Source organism: Strix uralensis, chromosome 5, assembly GCF_047716275.1.
Source record: "Strix uralensis isolate ZFMK-TIS-50842 chromosome 5, bStrUra1, whole genome shotgun sequence".
Classification (NCBI taxonomy): domain Eukaryota; kingdom Metazoa; phylum Chordata; class Aves; order Strigiformes; family Strigidae; genus Strix; species Strix uralensis.
The window spans coordinates 59569178-59593053 of NC_133976.1; the positions used below are offsets into that span (position 1 = coordinate 59569178).

Sequence of the window (23876 nt, forward strand, 5' to 3'; positions counted from 1 at the left end):
TGAATGTTTAACTTTGGATTCTCTGGCTTCACAGTTTACTTCTGTTGACGTGGGTGTTCTCGGTTTTAATTTAAAAGTGTATTTTTGGCTGGGAACACATTTTCAGCAAAGTACCTTTCCTGGTTACTGAGCTTATTGTGGTTCTCTTGAAGGGTTGACAGTGCCTTCCAGAATAGTGCTCTTGAGTGTACTTGTGAGGAGAGGAAAATCCCAAACAAAGTCTAAAAAGCTTTTCTTGGTACCTGTTTCTTTTTTTTTTTTTTTTTAATTGCTACCTACTTGAACAATAAGCCTGTGAATTGAGACCTTCTGCAGTTTATTTAAGGACTTAAATTTAATTACTGTGTGAAGGCAGTAGCAGGACAGTTCCTGAAAGTTGTTGGTTTTGTTTGCATGTCAGGGTGTTTCATTGTTTCGGGCTTTTTGCTTTCTGTGGAAGATAAACTAGCCCTTGATAGGTTGCTTTTAAATAAGTAATCTCTTTTCAGAAGCTTCTTGCCGCATAGCTGAACCATACCTGCAGGAGAGAGAATAGGGAATCCAGTTTTCCAGTAATGAAATGGGCTGCTCTGTATAACAAAATGGCTTTTTTTCTTCTAATATGCCAATGTTTGGCTTATTTGCTTGGCAAAACATCTAAAAGGGATTGTGGTGTTTTTCTGTGTGATTTATTGTATGTGCTTTGTATTCTTGCCTCCTTTCACAAACAGGATAATGCAGAAAGAGGCTTCCTGGAGTCCTTTTGGATGTTGAGAGGAAATCTACCTTGTGGTTCAGAAATTCTGATAATCAGAGATAATGCCAGAATCCTGAGCAGAGGGAGTCTTTGCAAATGAGCAGTACTCTGCCACCAGGGTAGTCTCCAGTGGCACCCAAAGGAGTAAACCAACCTCAAAGAAGATCCTCTTATCTCCATAGGAACTGCGTGTGTGTCCAGGGCTGCCTTCTGTGCCTCTCCCCAGATAGCTCCCAGCCCCATCTCTACTCTTATTTAAAAAAAAAAAAACCCAAACAAGCAACAAACAAAACAAAAATTGACAAACCAAACCAAATAAAAAACCAAGACACAAGGCATGCCCAAATCCTGCAACTAGTGGGAGTCTGATTCCCCTGTTCGCTTGCTGGGATGTTCTGCCAGAGTCAGATAAGCTGTGGAAAGCAGCCATTGCACTGGAGAAACTTCCCTCTGAGCATCACAGAGCATGTCTCCCTTCCCATCTCTAGTCAGACCTTTTGCAGATGGTTCTTGAAGTGTGTATTGTGGTGGGACAATGATCAAGTCTTCATCCTCAGTCTGAATCCAACTTCTGTATAAAATGTGAAAGTTCGGTCTGACACCTGGGTGTGAGAGCAGTTGTTTTCCTTTGGTTTGAAGTGAAATTTCCCTCTTCAACCTGCCCAAACACAGAGTACCTCCCCTCCCACTTTTCAGCCGAGGAAAACTTCATAGTGAAGAGGAACACAAAGATTCAATAGCACTTATTAACTGTAAAATAATTTAATCTTATTTTAGAGTTCAGGCTGGTTTTAAAAATTATTTTACAGTTTTGTTTTACAGGAGAGATTGTCAAGAAGTTGTCTTAAACATCAGGAGTAGATATTTTTATGATCAGTGTTTTTCATTCATGTATCTCTCAGATGCGTTCAGATGCACAATTTAATGTGCTCTCCCCTACCTGAGGCCTTCCACTTGCATCTTTGTTCTGCAAACCTCCCGTTATCAGAGCCCACTTCGTTTTTCACTTTTGCTCAGCATTGGGATGTTATTTTAGCTCTCATTAGTGGAAGAGTTCCAACCTGAATGCTTCTAGGAAAATTCAGATGCTGTGAAAATTGGTATTGGTGGCTTCACTGGTAGCACTGCTTTCCTGATGCAGTCTTCTGGTGTTGAGAGAGGTGTAATCTTTTGGTCTAGCTTAGCTAACAGCAGCAGGGCTTTAATAAGATGGGCTCCAACAAACACCAGCATTTGGGGATGTCGTTGCATCACAGTTGTACTTTTGGCCTTGCAGCAGGTTTAATGTTAGTGCTGTAGTTAGGGCTTATTAGAGCTGCAAATGCAGGTCATGCAGTTCAATGCAGACTGCAGGCCTTCCTGAGTGTCCACATCTGAGTATGTTCACAGCTGTAGTTTGGTTAAAACCCATTTGTTATCTGGTTACATCCCTTCTGTTTGTAAGCTCAAGCTAGATAAGACAACAACAGTGCTGTTTGTTGGGTAGCTGTTGGAACATCTTCCTTAGTTACTGTTGGAATGGAAAGCATTTTGTTATCACAGACTGCAACAGCTGACTTTTCTCCAAATATAGAACAGAAATACGTATTGAATGCTTTGGCTCTTCAGTACTGGGAATGTTTCTACCTTTTCCCTGCAGGTTGATACAATTGCTGGGGTTGCCATTCTTGAGAAGCTTTGAAAAACTCATTATCACCTTCCAGCTTTGGCTGTGGATTTTGCCTCCTGTCATTAGGATTCCCTTGTAAATTGTATTTTTTCCTTTCCTAATTTCCTTTCTATTTCCTTCTCTCAGCTTTTATTTTTTTTCACTTGCTAGAATATACACAACTGTTCAAGTGTGGGGATGTGACAGGGAAGCCCAATAAGCAATCTGTCTGTCCAGAAAAAATATGCCAGTGTACCTCTGGTCCCACTTAAGTGCTGAATATGTACGTAGATACACTGGTGTGGCCTCTGTTTTCCTTCCATATATCCAAATGCAATTGTCACAATCATTTTTATGTAAGCTACTGCTAATTTCTATTTTTATGATTGATTGCTCTTTTCTGTCAAGATGGAATCTAATATTGAATTGCTCATTTTCAGTGTAACACTTCTTGAATTAAGAAATTGTTTTCTGTAATTTAGAAATTTCGAGGGTGTTCTTTGGCATTAGCCCCCTGACGCCTCCTGTGAGTGTCATTGCGTTTGAAATTCCTGGTGATCAGAGGGGTGTTTTCCCTCTGTTATGATGAGGTGCTTAGCTAGCCACTCATCCTGCATGCTATCTAATGTGATTTCAGTAGTGTGTAGCAGACACAGCAGCTCGTACCCTGTCTTGAGCTTTATCTGTTAGAATGTTAATCCATGAGCATTTGAAATCATATGCCTCTGAGACACAATCGGCTAGAAACAGATAATGTCAGTTTGAAACTGTGCTGTACCTATTCCCCGTTTGCCCACTCAGATCTTTCCTAAATAGGCTAGAACTTTTTGTAAAGGATTTTTTTTTAAGCATTTGGCTTATTTGAAATTTACATACTAGCAGTATTTTTGGATTGAATTTATGCACATAACCGAACAGCCACAATTCTTATATGTAATTATGGCTTTTGATACTGGTACAGAAGAAAGTAGATTTTCTGTTTTACCAGTGCCTCTTATGTTGCCAAATATATTGATATAATATTAAATAGGTAGTTACTTGCTCCCTTTTTTCTCTTCCCCTTTTGTTGCTTGCTAAGACCTTCCTTACCTCTCTAACAAGCATTAATACCTTTGCAGATTGCTTTCTTCCCCTTTCACTTTGATTTGCACAACAGCCTCTCATCAGAGAAGACGGACCAATGGTTCACTAGGCTACAGTTCTCTGAACATTTTTTCTCTTAACTTGGTATATATTTTAAAATCTTCTTATTTCTGCTTTTAATCCTTTTTGAGACATGAAAGATCCCTGAGAGATCATGTGTATTTCCACACACAGCAGCCTTCCAAGTTCCTTGACATGTATTCTGTAAAGCCCTGTTAGGATTAGGACAGCATTTGCAGAGGATCCTAGCTACCTGTTTCAGAAGCCTGTCTTAGTCATGTCTGTCTTTGTTTTTCTGGAATTTGACTCATTAACATACTGTTGTCCTCTTGCTACTTACAGAATATTTTGTGGGTTTTTAGGATAAATTTTCCAGAAAATATAACGTCTTCTATTTGGTATCTTTTACGTACCAGCTAATGTAGTTGAAAATCTATATAATCTGAATAAAAGCTTAAAGAAGGCCTCATAGCTCAACTAGTTCTTTTCCCTCCCTGCATAATTATATTGGTCAACAGTGGCAAATGAATTTCGAGCCAGTATTTGGATGATTTGAGGAGGGTTCATAGGTCTTGTTTCGCTTTGGAGGTTGAATGTCATCTGTCCAACTGTGGAGTTGCTGGGATGATTTGTAATGAGTCTCAGCTGTTGAAATTAAGTAACAGCCTTATTCTGACAGTTTTTATTTTGTCTCCCATGGAAGAGTGGCCTAAAGGATGAGAGAGCCTGGGGAAGAAGGGGGAGAATTTTTTTCCTTATTAATATTTTTTTTTTTTATTAGGGAGCTGTTGGTCACTCTTCAGCTTAGTTTTAAGCACTCATCTTTTTCAAGTCCTTTATGGAAATATATACAAAGTAGGATTTATTTGGGTTTGCTCACCTGGTCAATGTGTCATCTCACTTTCTCCTCTGCACACAAGGAATCTCAGCTTTTGTTAAAATGATAGTAAGATAATTTTTGGATCGGGATTCTGGATCAGAAGAAAACCTTGAAAATGCTATCAAGGTTATTTGGTGCAGAAAGGTCTGCCTGAGTCTGCAGCCTGGCTGAACTAGTAGCTACTGCTGGTGTGACCCTGCTGCTGAAATGTTAACTGAAGTAACTAACCATGATGCAGATGTCAGCACTGCCACTGTTCTGCTGCTCTCAGAGCATTTGAGAACAGGTTTATGGATCACATGCTTTGTTCTTTGGAGATTGTGGTGCATAGGCTTTGGTGCAGTAAGCGATTTTTAAGAACATTGCTTTTCACCCTCTCGACCTGACCTGTCATGCCAAAAGGTGAGAGCAGATGGGAGGCCCAAGCCATGCTGCAGCTGAACTACCCTATGACATCCAAGTTTCCTGAATTGTGGCTTCTGCTCCTTCCCCTGAGCAGGAGGGCTTGGGTTTTCCTGGCTGGAAAACTGCACGGCATCCTGCCTGTCTCTGATGAGTGCATCCCTGTGGCTGCTATATCCTGGTCACGGTGATAAGCCTTTTCTCCAGGTTTTTATGAGGGACTGCAATGACAGTCGTGTATTTCCTTAGAGCCCGCTGGCATCCCATGTGTTTGTGTCTGTACCTGGGACAGTCCTGTCCCGGGGTGAGTTTGTGGCTTGTTGAAGGTGAGGGGAGCCTGAGGAGCGTGGAGCACGCCTGGGATGCCTGCGCTTGCTGTGATGGCAGGCACATCGGTTTGTTGTCCCAGGTAGATAGGGCTTGACTTGTGGGTGGAGCATGGCAGGCCACATGGCTGTTTGCTTTGCTCGGAACCTCCTGGACTGTGTTTAAGTCATCTATAAATAAAGGAGGTAGAGGTGATATGTGAAGGAACACCATTTCTATATCTTTGGCTGAGATAAAAATATTTATTCAAAACTCATTTCCAAGGAGACCAGTGCCTCAATAAAAACATGGTTTTTAAATTATTTTTTTTTCTTCCTTTTGAGAAGAGGCCAATTTTAACTTAGCATTTGGAGCTCAGCGAGGGAAGTCAATTCTTCATTTTGAGGTGGGAAGCGAAGGGGGCGAGAAACCCGTTTTCCTAGTTTGGAAGAGCAGTTTAACTGATTAATGAGATGAGAGGTGACACTTGTCCTGTGGCATCGGGCATGGGGGATGGGACGAGGATTTGCTCGTGCGGGGAAAGGCTTGCTGGAGCTTGTCGAGGTAGCTGGGGTGAGAGTGTCTTTTGCTCAGCGTGCCTTTGCTGGGGCTGCAGCCCCACTGGCAGAGCTTTGCGAACCTGAAATTGCAGCGGGTTGGGAGTGCAAGGCTGCGAGGGCGCTTGCCCCAGTCATATTTGGGGGGAAGCTGCCTCTGGGCAAGTGGAAACCCGATACACTTGGAGGAAGGTGAGCCAGCTGCTGCTTTCCCTTTAGCAATATGCAAGTCTGTAAAATACTCCTGCAGAGCCACCTGTGAAAGCAGATTAACCCCTTTATCTGTGAGTCGCTTCTCTTCCCCAGCTCATGCCAACAGTGGTTGTTTCTCCTGTGGGAGCTCCAGGGTGGCTGGCATGCCACCGATTCTCTCCTTAGCTTCAGGATCCCTGTAGTTGTGCTCCTCAGTGCCTGTCAGTGGTTAATGATTAATACAGCTACTGAATTTAATCATTAACTACGAAATTTTGGGTGTTGACTAATGGGGTAGATGAAGACGTGCAGAACCTGCTTATGGCACCGTGCATGACACCTGCATCTGCAGATGATTCCTGGAGAAGCAATTAGTGGTTGGGGGGGAAACGGGTCCTCCTCACTGTGACTTTGGAGGGCAATGCTCTGTCTCATTCATGTCTAAAGATCTCTTTTCTAAAGTAAGCAGGCTCTGGCGATGGGAGCTGGGCTGCATTTATTACTAACCCCACCCATCCCTGCCTCTTGCAAGAATCTTGTGAGGCCGAGATTGTGTTTTTAGAAGCAGAATGACAGAGAGAAATTCCCTGGAGGCGAATGCAGAGTGTGTGCTGTGCACGCCAGTACAGACACACGGGGCTGGGAACTCCCAGGGAGAGATTAAGTGCGAGAGAAGAGCGCAGAGCAGCCAGAGCTGGAGGAGGGGGGTGGAGGAGGCGAGACGCTTTCTAAGCCTCAAATTGAGCCGTTCGGATTTTTTTTTTTTCTTTAAAAAAAACCCAAAAATCCAACAACCAACCAACCTCAGTCTCGGCAGTGTTACTGAAGTGCCTATCGCCTTGCTGGATCATCTCACTGCTGGGTTTGAAGGACCCAGGCTAACATGATGTACCTCTGGGTGAGTAGAGAAGCGTGTGTGAGGGCTTGCACACTTTGCACATATAAGGAGTGGAAAGCTGAAGGACTCGAAGGACTCTGCACTAATATGAGCGGCCTTTGCTGTTGGGCTTAGCTCTCTCCAGCCTCTACACACAGTGGGCTGTAGTTTTCCCTTGTAAAAAATAATATTTAGAGTGAGTACTGTTAACTGGGTATCAAGCAGGCTTTTCCTGCGGTTATAAGTTCCTCTGGAGAGAAGTTTTGGGCAGGTGCCTCAGAGACAAAATTTTTGGTATAATGCTGCTCACTGTCTGCCGTCTGTGAGACCTGTATATGTAGATTTTTTTTTTTTTTTTCCCCATGCATAAGACTGTTCCCATGTGCCTCTGCTTTATGGGATTTTGGTGTTACTGAGAGACGTCCCAGGTAGTGGAGGAGTGCTGCTGCAAGGGATCTGTAGTCACTGGAGGTTAGGAGAGGAGCAGGAAGCGAACAGATAGTTTTGAAATTCGGGGCTTTGGGGGTGGCAGGAGAAGCTGTTTCAACAAAAGTTGGATGCAAGGATGTTTTTCCAGAAGTGGCATGGTTACTCGAGTTTCTGGTGGAGTATGGAAAATAATGTAAGGAAAAACATGTGTAAAGCATTATATAGATCCAGCAAGCAAAGTAAAAGCATATATAAAAGCATATATATTTTCAGCCTTTGAGCAAGAACTGGAATTTCCTCTGGAGCAGTCAGCTGTTAGGCTGCTCAGTCATCTACATGTAGTTTTGTCTGCTCCTGGGCACCCTTGAGATCAGCAGTTTGCCCTTGGGTTCCTTACCTAGATATGTGAGGTGAAGAGCAATCAGTTCCCAAGATTTTGTTTGCTTTGTTTTGTTTTTTCTTTTAAATCTGTTGTAACTCTGAAGGTAGGGGCTCTCACTGCTGCTGCTTTTAGAGTCCAGCTCCCCATCACTCCCAGGAACAAACACTGGTTTATTTTAGCAACAAAGTGAGCCTTGGAACCCAGGCAGAAGGATTTTACTTCCCTCCTTTGCACATACACACTATCTTTGTTGCAGGGTAACTTGATTCTGCACTGAGGTATGCACACTTGCCTAGTTTTGTCCAGCAGGCCCTGCTGGCAGGCACGTCCACCTTCTCTGCTCTTCCCCTCCACCTCGCAGCCTGGCCTGCGGGACCCCAAATTGGAGTGCCAGTTTTTAGTGAGGAAGGCTGGGGAGGCCCCGTGGCTCAGCTAAGATTTGTTCTTGGTTTGGTGGGTGGGGTAAGAGGAGAAGTAATTTAGCCATGCTGTTGCTGATTTTAGATAAGCAGTAAACAATGGAGGAGATGTTCCTTACCCGGCTGAAACGTGGAGGATGCCGGCAAGTGTGGGAGCTGAAGAGAGTTGCCCTGCCGTCTCACGTCTTGCCACTGGAGAGGGGTGCTTGAGCACTGTAGTATAAAGCAGAGGTGTTACCCTGCGTAAAGACCAGCTTCGGCCCAAAAGGTGAAGTGCTGTCCTGGATTCTTAAGGGAGGGTTGAGTTTTGGAATGCTTGCCAATGGACGAAGACTGGCACCCCTCCGTGGGCTGCTGCTTCTGCCTGCTCCCTAAACTTTGGGCAGCACTGTTGCTGCGCTTTGCATTGCAGTTAAACTTCAGAGGAGTGGGGAAGAGAAGTGTTAAATGCTTGAATAGCTGAAGGGGTTTTAAGGGCATCATCCAGGCATCGTGCCATGACAATTAAAAAAATTAGTGAATTTGTGCTATCTGGATATGATCTTTCCCTTCTCAGTACAGGTTATCCTATTACTTTCGGGGAATCTTCCCCTCCTTAGTCCTTTCAGGAACCTTTTTCTCTGTGCCCATTTGCGTTTCTGCTTTAAGCTCTTTTTATCCTGATGGGCTGCATAACTTCTAGCGGTGAGAATAAGAAGCCCCAAGTGACAGAGCTGGTTTGGTGTGGTGTTTGCTGTACCTCGGCTGTGCTGGTTTCTTGCTTCTCTGCTCACAGGTTCCCTCCCTGTTCCCTCTGTGTTCCCCGTGCTGCTTTTTTTCTGTTCTGTGCCTCTTGTCCTTGGAACGTCAGGACTTCAGTAGATGCATGGAGATTTGTACTGAGTCATTCCTTAATTCAATGCATGAAGCTACATTAATGCAATGTTACTTTTGAGGTTTTAAATATGCAAGTCCCAAAATCCAGCATTAAGGTTCCCACAGCAACTATAATGTTTCTCCCCCCACCCTCCCAGGGGTGCATGTTACAGAATTATCTTCCTTGAAGAGATTGTGCAATATTGAATGCTGTCACATTTGACAAATAATAAAATAAAAAGGAGAATGCAGCTTCCTCTGCAACTGTAGTATGGTGTGGGTACTGAACCCAAAAGTACAGGCTACCTGCAGCATCACAGTCCCTGATTATAATGCTGTCTCTGAAATGAAGTGGTGGTGTAGCCTTGGTTCAGACTGACATTCCTGCTTGCTGAACTGTATTCCCTCGGGTGAAACTTGTTGCAGGATACTCTTAAATGAGGGCCTTGTAGACTGCAGGGGATTGTGGGTTGTGGAGAACTGGAGAGTGGGAAACTTCAATATCTGTCGTGGTGACCTAATGCTTGGCATTGTGAGGGAAGTGAAGGCAGCAGACTAGCTGTGCCATTAAATATCAAGAGAGACTATTTATCTTAACACTTTTATTGTGTAGGATGCAGTTGTATAAAGTCTTTCTGAAGCAGAGACAGTATGATAGTCTTTCTGATGTTGCAAACTGTTTTGAGTGTATACATCTGATCATCAGTGTTGAAACTCGAGGTAGGTACTTTGCCTGACATATAGGAGTTCTGTTTTTGCAGACAAGTATTTTGTTTATAGGGGACCATCTAAATCTACTTTTGTCTCTTCTCCCACTCATCCCCATTTGCCTGTAGCTTCTGGGCTCCTGAATTGCTCGAGAGGGGTTCTAGCCATCAGTTCTCTGGATGTGACATGGGGTAATTTGGGCTACGAAGGCAAGAGAGGGTATTTGCTTGGAGGGAGGTGTATACTGACAACACGGGGGCAGATGTTCTGCTGGTGACAGCCAGAAGCAGAGTAGTTTGAGTGTGGGAAAAGTGTTCGACTCTTTTCTGGATAAGAAAGCCCTGTTTTTTTCATCTATGAGCAGATGAATCTTTGTGTACTGTGAGTCATAAGATACAATCTAGAGTCATTTCATTCCAAGTATTTTCTAAAGAGCATGATGTGTTCTGAGAGTTGCATGTATGAATGTTGCCTTGTTGGAGGTCTGTTGTTACAAGAAAGGTTGAAAGGAAGGGGCAGCAGCCCTAGCAAGCAATTTATCAATGATCCTTCTCCTGTGCTCAAAGACAGCTGAAACTGTCAAAGGCAGGAGGGACCAAGGTAGGGGAGGTCCATGCTGTTGCTAGGCTTCTGGTAGGAAAGCACTGGATTCATCACTCTGATCTTAGATTATAGCGGGTATAGATAATTTCCTCATTTCTCACAGCCATGTACAGAGTACATGCTGAGTGTTTGTGAGAGGGCTGCCTGCCTGTTGCAGCTAGAAATGATGTTTTTCTCTAGAGCCCTGTGAAAGTGAAGATCTTACCTAGACCTACTAATTATCTACCATACGAGCAAGAATAGTGCTAGTAAGATTGCCAAGCTAATTTTGAAATATTTTTTGTTGGTTTTCTTCCTGACCTACCTTTTACTTGCCTTTTTGTCACTTAAAAGCCTCTCTTTGCATTCACTGGAATAATTTTTCCCTCTAGGCTCTGAGCTCATCAGCTTTACCACCAAGGGATTGGAAACCCAACTCTGCTGCCAAACTTGGATCTTAGCAACGTGCTCTTCCTCACGCCATGTCTTTCTATTATTTGTTGGGGTTGTTTTTCATGAGAGGTAGCTACTGCCTGTGAAAAGCATGGTCATTATGGTGTGGTTTTCAAAGCTTGTGTTTGATAGCAGCAAAGCAAGTGGCTATCCAAGGAAAATGGCCTCCCTGCTCTGTTCTGGTGCCAAGCCTGGTGCAGCTATTGCTGGGGAAGTCTGGCTGTGCCTGTAGGTCTTTGGCTGGAACCTGTTTGGTAGGAATGGCAAATAAAAATGTCATCCATCAACTGAAGCTCTGACAGGATGGAGAGCATGCAGTTGCTCTGTGCGAAAGGTGCACACACAGTGTGGTCAGTGCTGAGAGGTTAAGATGTGATAGCCTCTGGAAGACTCTGGCTGTGAGGGTGCAGGAAGGTTTTCCTGAATGCATGTTAGAGGTCCGGTCTCAGTGAATGTCTGTGAATATGGTAAAAGGCACTTTGTGTTAATATAAACACCGATTTTTTGATTCTTGCTCCAGAGCAGGAAAGCCCTGGAAAATCATAAAATGGAGCTCATGCACAAATCCCCCAGCTAGTAGCCTGTAAGCTGATTCCCCAGCCTGCAAGTCCCCGTGGTGCCATACTGTGGCATGCATATGTAGCAGCTTGAATCCAGAAGTAATATAGTTATGTTAGTCCAGCACTGCAAACTGAGATAATGAGTTCTGCTGCTCAATAAGGTTTATTAGCTTTGGTGCAGCACCTCATGAACATGGTTATACTGCTTCCACACCCAAGCTGCTCTGTGCACAGCTGTTTTGGGGATGTCTGCATTGTGTTCCCCTGTGGGTTAGTGTGACAAAGCAACTTACATCTATTTGCATCTAGGTTTTTAGACAAGCTTTGGAGATTTGGGAAACAGAGAAAGAAGAGTTTATCAAAGAGATTATATAATGTGCCACCTGTGTTATTAGAGGACTAGAGTTGATAATCCAGGTGATCTTTTCTAGTTCTGTGTTCCTGCAAGCCTGTAATCCTGGAAGATGCCAAGGTTACTACTGAATCAAGAAAGACCAGTGCAGTTCAAAAAGAGAAGGCATTTCAAATTAAGGTACTGGCTTCAGAGAAGGGAGGTTCGGGAGCAGAATGATCTATTCTGTAGGCTACACTTCATTAATATAAAACCAGGTAAAATCAGTGTCAAGCATGTTGCCATCACATTCAGGAGTTTCCTTCCCTGATGAGTCTAAACAAAAGAATTAGACGGATGTAGGCTGGCTGAGTTTGTGTGAATTTCTCCAGTGGCTCTTCTGCCTGACCGCTCTATTCCCACCTGTCTAAACAGTGATGAGCACAGGGGACTCTGTTTGCTATAAGCCTGTCCAAGTCTTGGGAGACTGACTAGGACTGGGTCCTGTTTAAGTTAGTTTTTCACAAAACGGCCTGTTTATCTTGGAAGGAAAAAAATAAACCATAAGAGAATAAAAAGAGACTAAACCTTAGCCTTCCTGGTTTCCAGCTGAAAGCTTGAGGAAGAGCACAGATAATAGTGATTTGAGACTGAACATCTGTGTTTCCTGCACTTCCCATGGTGCTTACTTGCAAATCTTAATTCCAGCAGTGCCAGAACTTTACCCTTGTCCTAACCCCTAAGGCTACAGCAATGGTATAGGAAAGGTCTTTGAGTGGATCTGAATTTAGATAGCATTTTTGCCACAGCTCTAAGCAGTCACGAGAGTATCAACTGTGTATGTGTGCATGCTTAACCAAAAGTATGATTGGATGGCTTATGCGATTAGCTGGAAGAGATCCCTTTGACCTTCAGCAAGGGCTACTGGGTACAGCAGGAGTTTGAGTCAGGTTGTGGGGTCAGACAAAATGTTTTCTTCCGGGAGCTGTCAATTTGGAGAAGGATCTGCAGTCTGTATCCTCAGTGCTGTGTCTCTGGATGGTACTCCGTACCAAGGGTGATAAGATGCATCCTGTGGCCATGCATCACAGAGGCGGGGTGTGCTGATGGACCAGTGCAGATAGTTCCACACTGGAAGTGAAAACAAGCTTGCAGAAAATTAAGAAATCAGTAGAGGATGTGCTTTGTGCCCTCTGGTGCTAAATTCTTTTGCTGAAAGTGTTAAAGATTTCTCAAAGCTGTGAAGAAGCTTAAACAAGTAATTAAGTTTCCCTTGTCTGTCCCTTAAATTTAGGTTTCATTGTTCTCAGTCCTGTGTCTTGTGACTAATACACTGCCTTCACAATGCTCTGGCTGATTTTTTTTTACCAGATCGTTCTTGGGTCTGTAGCTGAATCCAGGGCAAAGGCAGTCAGTTTTTCTCCTGCCTCAAATGAAACATGCTGTCCCCCACACAAGGCTCTAATTGAATCTTGGACATTAAGACAACTATGAAGTGAATATTTTGACCAGATGACATTTTTTTTTTTTTAGATATTCTTAGGGATTATGATTCATTGTGCTTTAAGGAGCTGGCATAGGATGATACTGGAATACTCCTCTACTTTTTTTGATTTATAAGTCATCTAGTGTTGAAACAAAGTTTAAATGCAGAAAAATGCTGAAATTCAAATACGTATACATGGCTAAAAAATAGAAAATGTGCAGTGTGATCTGCCTGTTGCTATTTTTTAACTTTTCATTTCTTTTGTAATGGCCTCCTTTTTCATCCCATTCTCAATCACTGCGGTGATGTCTGCTTGCATCCATGACGTACCTTTTGGATGAAGAAGCCTTCTGAGTAAAGACGAAGCATCGCTTGGGAAGGTGGCAAAGCCTATTTGGCAGCATAAGTGGGGTGCGTAGCTCCATCAGGACCATCTCAGTAACACTGCAGAGCAGCTTTGCTCACAGGCCTGTTGGATCCAGCAGTAGTTTCAGCTATTCCTCCCCCCGATTTATTACACTGAGATTTTGGCTGCTGCTTGAGTGAGGAGGAGCAGTGAATGCTGATTACCTTTTTTCATCCAACCAGCTGAAAAGGAGAAGCACATTCAGCATAGGTGAGGCTATTGATTGTGGCATCTCTTAAGAAATGGGCAGTATCTGCATTTTAAAATTGTAGTGTTGGGGAAGTTTTTCTTCTGCAGCAGGAACTTTGCTGGAGCGTATATAGTGTATGTGTAACTGCTGTTTTTAAACACCTTTAGGATTCAGAAGTGCTGTAGAAATGTGAGATGTTTTAATGCTTTTTCCTTGCATGGGGAACGTTGCTCTCCAGTGCAGCTGTTTGGCTGTTGCAAACAGGTGTGCAATAAACACCCCTTTCCTCTTCAGCCAAGCAGGGTGGTCATGGATACCCTCTCATTTAGACATGCATGCTTTTCTCTCATACAAGAATAAAAACTTTAAAAATAGTATACATATCTAGAAAGAACCAAGTGCCTTGTCCTGTTTCCCCTCTTCCCCCCGCCCCCCACTAGCAACTCAAATTACTGGCAAGCTTTGGAAACTTTGGGGCAGGGGAATAGAGGTGCAGCTGGCCTGCATGTGTTGCACCAGCTGTAATGCAAATGATACATGCTGAAAGAGGCTTTTTTCACTTTTGTAATTCTTGGATATTGTTGTGCAATGGGGACATGCGACAATTTGTCTTAAATGTGTTTGCTGATGTGTTCTGCAGAGTATACTGCATCCTTTGTTCCTTGCAGGCAAGAGACAATATCAAAATCCAATTGCCTGTCGGCAGCATGTCTGGATGCAGCTGGGACTGTCCTCCTGGCTTCCCCATCCGTCAGTCCTGGGGTGATCCCATCACGCTTGATACCAGTTAATTTAGAGCTGGCTGGAACATGGACTTTGGTAAATCCTCAGCTTTTTTTGACTGTTCGGACAATTTGTTATAAACCACTTTTTTTTGTCCTTTGTTTCTGAAAGTGGCAGTACTTATTGCTCTTCTGCTGTGAGAGAGCTGAAGGGGGAAGTGCCCAGCTGACCTGCACACCAGTTGTCTGTAGGTACCAGTCAACTTTTCTACTGCTTATCCAAAGCCGTAAAATCATGGGCACTGGGGGTTCAGTTGTGTAAAAACAAAAGCTGATGTTGATTTAATCCCATTACATTGCGTTGATCTCTCAACCACTGGACTCTTAGTAGGATTCCAGCTTTAATCCTGTAAGGATCAATCTGGCCCGTTTGCTTTTCTGTCCTGATCCTAAATCCCCCTTTAATCTTGTTAATTATACCAGGCCTTTTTTGCTTTCGTTTTTTTCCCTTGTGGACCAACAAAACCACATTAAATCTTCCTATTGATGTCTCTGACCTGGTGTTTTTACCCTGTGTTCATCCTGTTGAGGAGCAAGGTGCTCCTGAAGGCTGGTTTCACTGTTACAGTGGTGCCACATCAGTGTTTGGTGGTCTGGTGTCTGCTGCTTCAGACTTGTGTGGAGTCAGCTAGTCATGCTGTTGTGCCGAATCCCTCCTGGTTCCGTTCAGGATTTTTATTTTTTTCATCTGTTGCTTGCTATTGTGCAGTCTGAAGGGGCTGGAGAATCATGGAACATGAGGGCCACTTTCAAATTGCTTTCTTTAAAATAAGAAAAAGTTTTTTTGGAACAAAATCCCATTGACTCTGGCACTGAGGAGAAGACGGTGTCAGGGAATATGGAGCACTCCTAGGGTGATGAGGCAAACAATCTGAAAAGGGGGGGTCCTGAGACAAGGCTTGGGTAGTCCCGTGGTCCACAGATAGATTCTGAAGGTCACAGAGAAATTCAACTGCTTGAATCAGCCTTTTTATGTTTATGTGTGTTCAGTGGCTTAAGGAGAGGAATAATGTGCATTCAGACTTGAGGCTCTTTATCTTCACATTGCACTGCCTCCAAACCTAGTGCTGCCTTTTCTGTGTAATGCACAAGGCCAATTTCTCACTGTGACAATCTGCTCCTGGCACTTGCAATAATAGAAACGATCTGTGCTTAATGTATTCATCTGTGGTATTTCCTATACTGTAAAGAAGAAAACCAACCCAAAATTGCACCTACGTTTGCTGTAACTCGATCAAGAGCTGACAGATCATTTCTGGAACATGTCTCTGCTGGGATCCTGACCGCTCTGCCAAATTTTATGCCTTTATCTTGCTGTGCTGCTCCTTCCCTCTTCCCTGTCCATGCTGCTTTGCCTCCCCCAGCAGAGGCTTCTGCTTTTTCAGCCTTTCAGCCAGATCCTGACTTCCTTGCCAGAGCACCACGGGTCTGATTTCCCTCCTTGCCAGAATGCAGGCTGTAGGGATGGGTCTGCCATAGAAGTAACCAAGCTGATTCCTTTTTAAACCAGATGGAGGGGAAAATGGTTTTGGATCATGGAGGGTGAGCCCTCTGGATGCGTTTATTCTAATTAAAGTAGCCCTCGTGCTTAGTTTTTTGGAAAATACTTAGGCCCATGACAAGAGGTGGCAATTGCTTTTAAGGAAATGTGGGCATTTCCCTGGCAATTCTAGGGTTAAGGAAATTGCAGAGGGGTGACATGGTGGCTGTGTTCCCTATTTTTGTGTGTTGCCAATAGCGAGAAGGGGGAAACTTTGATTTCTAATCCGCTTTGGAGGAGGTTCCGTATCAGGGCTGCACAGAAACATCCAGTCAAGCAGCTCCTTTATCATAAAGGGGATTTTAATTAAAACTGTTCTCGCATCATGAGCGGAATGAGCGTCAGTGCCAGCCAGCCCTGTACTGGGCATTTATCTCCTTCAAACCACATTACTAGTAATTGCTGCATTAAATCAAAGTCGAGGGAGATTACAGGTCTGAATTGGGCAGGTGGACGGTGCCAGCGTGGGGAGCTCCATGCTGCTGAGCTGCTGATATGGGAACCCCCTCCACCCCCCAGCTGGGGGTGAAAAGTCAGAGGGCTGCTGGATCCTAAGAAGCTCTTCTCATTGCAGGGCAGGAATTTTTGTCATAACCTAGGAGGAGTGGCAGGCTGTATGCTTGGAGCATTTTAAGCTGCTGGTGTTTTTCTATTAACTTCCTTTTAAAACAAACAAACTCAATAACAAAACAAACCCTGTGGCATTGCCATCCCACTCCTGTCTCCTGTTCCGATCCACCACAGACATTCTCTTTTGTTCATCTTCTATTGCTTATTCCAGCCTTGAAATTCCAGAATAAATCACCTCTTCTCTTGGTATGTCCCTTTCTCTCTAGCTTCCTTGACACAGCTCTGATATGGAGCTGCTAACTTGGTCCCTCTCTGCCCTGACATGGGAGAGTTTCTTCCCTTCTTCACCTCTTCCCCCCACTGAGGAATTGTATCTTCCTTGACCTGTGGTTTCTTTGCCAACTATGGCTCATTAGTTCGTTTAATTATTTATCTAGGTTTTTAAGGATTCTGTTGTCTCCATCTCAAGAGCAGCTGTTTCCCTTCTTCTTGTCCCTATACTTTGACCTTGGTGGCTCCAAAAAAATCTGATCATCCTAGTGTTGCTCTTGCTTCCACTCTCCAGACTTCTAGTGGGGCAAGGCTGAGGAATGGCCATGCCCACGTGAGGTTTTAGGATGTGGACTGACTGAGGTAATTAGATCTAAGTGGGCAATCAGTGAACTATCAAAATGTGACAGCTGGATTTCTAGGGGCTGTTATTAGATCTGTCCCATAATTGTAGAGAAGGTAAGTCAGGAACAGAATGTGAAGAAAGCGTGGGGTGGTTTTTTTATGTGGCTGTCATTTTCTTTGTTTTCATCTTGATGGCGGTTGTGTATTTTCCTGTTCTATTGCAGACAATCTGGGGCAGTTGGGTGGCAGTGACGGTTTTTCTTCATTTTGTCCAGCGATGCTTTTGGCAATCTGCCATTCTGAAGTTTGCTTCGTGCAGGGTTTGCACATCTACCGTGTTTCTCTGCTGCAGAAAAGGGTCTTATTCCTAGCACCATATGGAGGGCCTGGTAATGTACATGAAAGAGGATGCTGCAGCTTAACCTGCCTGCTAAAGCAGTTCAGTTGCAGACTGTCAAGCTGTATTAGATTTCCAAGACTCACACCAGTTTCTCAGAAGCTATCTAATTCAGAGCAGTTGCAGGAGGTGTGCCTGCTGTGTCCCTTCAGAGCTTGAAGTTGCAGCTTTTGCTTCATTACAATGTGAGTTTGAGATGCAGCTTAAGTATTGCCCTACTTCAACTCCGGCCTACGCACGAATCTCTAGCCTGAGATAAGTGGTTCTTTTAAATTCATGCTAAGAGACCCGTAAAGCCATAGAGGCTGAAGTTTGAGTGCTGCTGATATCCACACTGATAATGCAGAGGTGTTGAAGTTAATTTTTGCATTGGTAGTCCTGTTACCATGAAGTGAGAGTAGCTGGAGAGACATGCAGAGAACATGAGCCAAGTCTTTGGTGGGAATTTCTTGATAGTGACGGAAAACAGAGATAAGGGTTTTCATGGAAGTCATTTTACGGCTTCCTGGTTTTGGGACAGAGGATGCAGATAGTGGCAAATTGGGGTTGAATGAACATGTGTGAATTTTTCTGTAGAGGTCATAGAAAGCTGCTGAAAGGAGCAGGTATCTTGATTGTGCAGATGGTACAACAGGAGAAAGCCCTTGGTGGTGGTTGTCTGGGGATCAGTTGCTGTGGCTTTTTTAGAAGTTGCTGGGAGTTGAAGCTAGCCTGCAAGGAAAGGCTTTTGAACTGAGCCATGTCAAGGCTTTATTCTGTCCTCTTGGCTCTTGGGGAGAAGTGTGGGTAGCAGTTAGCTTATGTGCCCACATCTCGGGACTTTGTGAGAAGAAAAAGATTTCCAGAATTCTATCACTTCTGCTTTCTCAGAAATAGGTAGGTTTCAAAAAAACCCCAACCAAACAATATCCAGGAGTTTGCTGCCTTTTACTATTTTTGTCTTTACTCTTAAGCAGAAAGCGATGTGAGGATGACTACTTGCCTAAGAGCTCATAGTCTCAACATACTACTTCTGTTTTCCACCACAGCCTTCTACTGCTCCACTAAAACCACCGGAGGAGGGACACAGCAATAACTAGCACCTCTGCCCCAACAAGAGTAGTCCCTGGGGTCACTCCCGACATTAAAGCATGACTTGCTGCTGTCACCATTCATTTAGCGTGTCTGACTTTGCTCTTTCAGGGCAAACTGCGTCGTTCTTGCCAAACCTCAGCTTTGCGTGCTATTTCTGGATCCTTTCTGTGCACTCAGCAAATGCACTGAACTCTTAACTGCAGTACTTCTGGTATTTTGCTCTTGCATCTCTTTCGAGCTGCCGGAGTGTGGGGTTATTTTTTTTTTTAAATGGGAATGGGGGAAAGAGCAGGATTCATCATCTGAAGCTTATCAGGCGAGCAAGATTTTGAACTGAGGCCTGCAGAACTTAACGGAGAGATGTAATTCTTCTATCATGAAATTGTCTTTGCAGATTTACACTGGAAGTGTTGTATTCTGTGTACAGCCACACTGGAACTGTTTCCAAATGATTTCCTGAGATTTATTTGGTGACCTGCTGTTGCAGCAGCCTGCATGATGTTCTCCAATTCCTCAGTTACTGCCAGTAATGCAGCTATCTCATGCTGACTGTGTTGCCTGTTTATTTCTCTTTTCCATTCAATTAAGAGTTTAGTTTAATATTTTTGACATGTTTTGTCTCTGGCTTGCATGGATACAGTGTAGGGGCAGCTGCTCTGCTGTTCTGGTTGAACCAAGTTGGGCAGGGAATGCCTTTGCTCCTGTGTCAGTAGAACAAAATGCTGCCCAAGGAAACCTTTCCCCCAGATTCTGCTTTTGTTTGTGTAGCTGGGGAGCCATGCCACTTTAGGGATAAACTTCAGTTGATACTAGCGTAATTTATTGTGCTGACACTCTTTAACTTGGAACAAGTACCTTTTTCTATTTTAGTTTGTCACGTGGAAGCAATTTGATAAGCTGGGAGGTGAGGTGGGGAGGAAAATCCATACCAAAAACTGTGTCCGTTAGGGAATGAGCGCTCAGCTAGATGAGTAAGACATGGCCAGGTACTGAGGTCCTTTGTGATAGTGGACCACGTGCTCCCTTCGTCCAAGACAAAGGCAAGGTAAAACGTGTTAGCTCTGACCCTTGGCGAAAGTGTTTTATCCTGCAAGCATTTGCTGGGATAGACTGCAAATGCATGTGGTGTCACCAACAGCCGAGGCGACTCACTGGTGGGGCTGAAATAACAGCGTAACTATACTTATGCTGCGGGGGAAATTGCCAGTGTGGTCCAGCCCTAGTTTGTGATTCATTCAATTAAAAATACTTGGTGAGAGTACCTCTGATACTACCATCTGGTGACTTTAAATAATATTTATTCTTAGGAAGATAGTTATTTAATTAAGGAATTAACCTTAATTTTTGTAGGCTTAGCATAGATCTGGTTAAGCTGCTGTATTTCATAGAAGAGTCAAGTCTTTCTTTTTTGGATCTCCCTGTTGTCCCCTTAAGGATCAGCTAATTGAACTACTGCTGCTTGTTAAGTGAAAAACCAAGTGGGAGTATGAGAGACAAAATGGGCAAAGCTTTTCTCTGACTGAGGTTCTGGAGCTAGCTGATAGATCTAGCAGCCTCTGTCATGAAAGAAAACTGCTTCCACTCTGTTCTCTTTGTTTCCCCTTTCTCCACTACCCCAAAGGAATATAGAAAGGCAGCATGGCTGTCATGTAATGTCTAAACTACCAAGAGAAAACTCCTTCTCTTCTTTGATACTGAAATTCAGCATCTGGACACCTTTTTTTTTTTTTTTTTTCCTTCCCCCTCCATGTAATAGGCAAAAAGCATTTTGATGGACATGTAGCATTACTAAGATCAGTGCATATACAAGTGGTTCCAAAAGAAAGCTGTGCTACGACGACCTTCTTTGCCAAATGGCTTAGCCCAGAAATACACTTACTTTCTTCCCTAAGCAGTGCCAAGCACTTAGAGTTCTCCTTGAAAGAAGGCCCAGACCGAACACATTGATTCTTTTTTTTTTTCCTGGAAAATCTGTGTATACTTTCTTTTCCCCCTTTATACTCTGCCTCTGGTAATAACTAAGACAATAGAGCCTGTCTGGTTTTAGAAGCTCCTTTTGGACTTTTTGTGTGTTGTACTCAGGTGTGTTGAAGTTTTCTCAAGATAGCATAATTAAAACCTGTTTTGTAGTGCATGTAAAGCGATGTGTTGGGATGGAAATGAAAATTGAAGTTGTGTCTTCTGTATGCTGGTGGTATATCCAGACTGCTGCCAGCTTTATTTTGCAACTTAATCACTAATATATTTTTGTGAGTTACTTATTGTTCTGTTAAAGCTGCCTTCCTGGGAGCCAGCTCATTAGCTAGCGTTGTGCATAAAACCCTGGTTCTGGGAGCACAGTCTTTTGACAGAGGATTTTTCAAACTTCAGATGAGCGTTCATCGCTGCCTTACATTTTTCCTTTGTAATAATTTCAGAGACAGACTTTAGGCAGACAGAGTTTTGCCTGAATTGACTCTGGGTCCTTGTCCAGCAGCTGAAATTCTGTGGGTAGCATCTGTACTTCCAACTTCAGGAAGACTCTGCCTACAGAGGTCTAACTTCAGGATCAAGGGTCTACTGTCCTGCAGTTTCACCAAGAGTCTTTGTCTCTTGACAGCCATGACTGTGTGGATTGGGTGCTCAGAGAGCTTGGTTTCTGATTGAGGAAGATACAGGCTTGTGATTTCATGAGTCCTGTTTTGGCTTGTAGGTTTCTGGAGTTTGTTAATGCTACTGTTCTACTGGGTAACTGTAAGAAAGCTCAACAAAACAGAAAAAAGCCAATTGTCCAGCAAACAGAGGTCTTGCAATATGCTGCTTTAGCAGACCGATGTGGTGTCCTTGCTCTCCCTCCATTTTCTGTGTCCTTCCCTAAAGCAGAATTTGTTGGGGCTTTGAAAGTACTTAAGAAATAATTATTCTTAATTCTGACCTGTCCTTTTATGCTATTTGTGTATTTGTAATTGTGTTTTAAAACTGTGCAAGTTTTCTGTTCTAGACAAACCATTAATAGCTGTACATAGATGATGCAGTGAAGAGCTGTGGATGGTAACAGGATCCAGGTATCTTATGTCCATAGTTTAGAGTGTGCACAGTGCCTAGCTGTTAAACCACTTCAGATCAGTTTCAGGGTTACAGAGCTTGGCTGGGGAGTGTTTAGAGTGGTAGAGGCAGATGCAAACAAACTCCATCACTCGCAAGTAAATTGCCTCGCAAATGGAGAATGTGTCGCAGAAGAAGATTGAAAAGGGACATCTCCAGTGCTTTGAGGGGAAAGAACATGACCAGGAGCTGTTTCAGAGCTTCCATTTTATTAAATATTGTCTGTGGCATTTTTCTCTCTTAAATTTTCTTGAAATCATGAATTTTATCCATGAAAACTGGAATGTATGATGACTGAGGTTCCATTGTCTGCCTGAGGTATTTCCTTGGCAGAAGCAGTGGGTGTGATGGGGCTATCTTCTCTGCTACATGTAACCTGGTATTTGCTGCATTCTCTGGCTTTGGGCTTCTTAGGCCTTTTGCCAAAGGGATTTTAGTTTCCTTGGATTCAAAGTGTATTTTTGGTAATTTCATTTGTGCTAATGTGTTTTAGGAACATTAATCCTAATGAACATGAGGAATCAGTAGCACTAACTAGTCAGACCGAGTTCAGGGAAGCAGTGACTCCTATGGTTTTACCAACGTGTTCAAATTCATTTCTGTGTTGTCCTTATTACGCTAATCCAATGCTCTCATTTGCTTCTGCTGCTACTCCACATGCCCCAGAACTGCTGGTTCCATTTCTGCTTAATGCATCTTGTTCCTGATCTTCAGCATTTGCATGCTTAACATGTTTCACTCACAAATTAACGCACTGGTTTTGTGCTGAGTTATTCGCTCTCCTGCATATCTGATCCACCACTAGATCTTCTTGCTCTTGAGATCAGGACAGCTATGTAAAACTGTGAGGCTTCAGAGATGTGAGGAAAAACAATTTATGCAGTCACCTATTTGTCATCATCCTTGCTTCTGTTTGCCATTTCGGAATATTGAGCTTTCCTGTGCATGCTCTGCCTACGTTTGTGTCCTCCCCACTTGAATCTCTAATGATTTAAGGGTCAAAATAACAACTAGACTATACATAATTTTTCTAGTAGTTGTTTATATTAAAACTGGGAAGAAAAATATAATTCAGCTTTTTGAAAAATATTATACCTATTCAAACCAACCAAGCAATACAGCCCAGAAAATGTAGCCCTGTAGAGGAATGATGACTTTCCAGTAAAAATTCTCACCTGGAGTAAGCGAAAGCCACCTTTATGCTCAGGACATGGGACTTGCTTTGCAAAATGAGAATCTCTTGCAGCTCTAAAGGTGTAATCTTGGTACTGTGTGCTGTTTGTCTAACACCAGTAAGAGCTGGCTGAGCTGCTTGATCTATTTAGCTGCTATGGAAATCAGTACATACCCAGCCAGAAAATGCATCCTTGCTTGCTGGCATGTTTCCTACATTTACATCAGTCTTTAAAAAGCAGAGACATATTGTAAGCTGCTCATCAGATCCCTGATGACCCAGTTTAGCAGATGTAGTGATTGGCTAATTGTTAAAGATGCCATTTTTGGTGGGTGAGAGGAAGAGCATCAGCCAGGCTTCTAGCGATGAAGAGTTAGAATCAGCCGAGGTAAGAGCTCTTTAGTGGGAGTAACTAGATAAGGCTTGGATTAATTTGTCTGGAGAACAGAGAATTATACTAAAGATTTTATAAATTCAGTTTATAAAATGAAACTGTTGGTGTAATTTCCTTAGTAAAGATCAATGTGGTGTAATGACTGTGCAGTATGGAAATATCTCAGACTCCATGCTGTATTACTGTGTCCCCACAGTACCACAGTTTTTAGCAATTTAAAAAAATGTACATGAAAAATGTCTGGAACTACCATGGTTGCACGTCAAGCATAGGGAGACTATAGCTAGCTTATGTTCTTATAGCTGTACTCGTAATTGTGACTTAGCATGCTTGTTATAAGCAGTCTGAAGAAGGCAGGCAAAGCAAAGCCCAGGGCTGTGGTCTTGCATTTCCAAAAATGTACCTCAGTCTGCAGACATCAAAGAGTAGTGCATGTGAAGCAAAATACTGGGTTTTGAGAACATTGGCAAAAACTTGTGTAGTCTCCATGCCTTGCTTAGTATACCAAAAGAGGAAAATTAGGTAAATGCTGCTAGCATGTAAAACAGTATCTCTGGGCAAAGCAATGTGTAGGTAGGAGATGGAAAACAATAAAATTCAATGTTATAAAAAGAATAATAAAATTCAGCAGTAACTAGATGGGTGATACTTTTAGTTGAGGGAGCTGGGAGCTGTGTGATGCGTAAATGCACAAATACATCAGG

At 43.2% G+C, this 23876-nt stretch overlaps 1 protein-coding gene across 14 annotated transcripts in view; it reads left to right on the top strand.

The window, feature by feature from the left end:
- Window positions 1–23876, top strand: part of RBFOX2 (RNA binding fox-1 homolog 2) — a 176420-nt gene that overhangs the window by 53122 nt on the left and 99422 nt on the right. The window contains exon 1 of one of the 14 annotated variants that reach the window (XM_074871286.1): window positions 6245–6762. The exons of 11 other annotated variants lie outside the window; for them this stretch is intronic. In XM_074871286.1, coding sequence (XP_074727387.1) covers window positions 6748–6762 — 15 coding nt within the window. In that variant the 5' untranslated portion in view covers window positions 6245–6747. Of the gene's footprint in view, window positions 1–6244; window positions 6763–8134; window positions 8240–23034; window positions 23167–23876 lie in introns of those variants that run through there. 2 more of the 14 variants (XM_074871288.1, XM_074871279.1) reach the window with 2 other exon arrangements.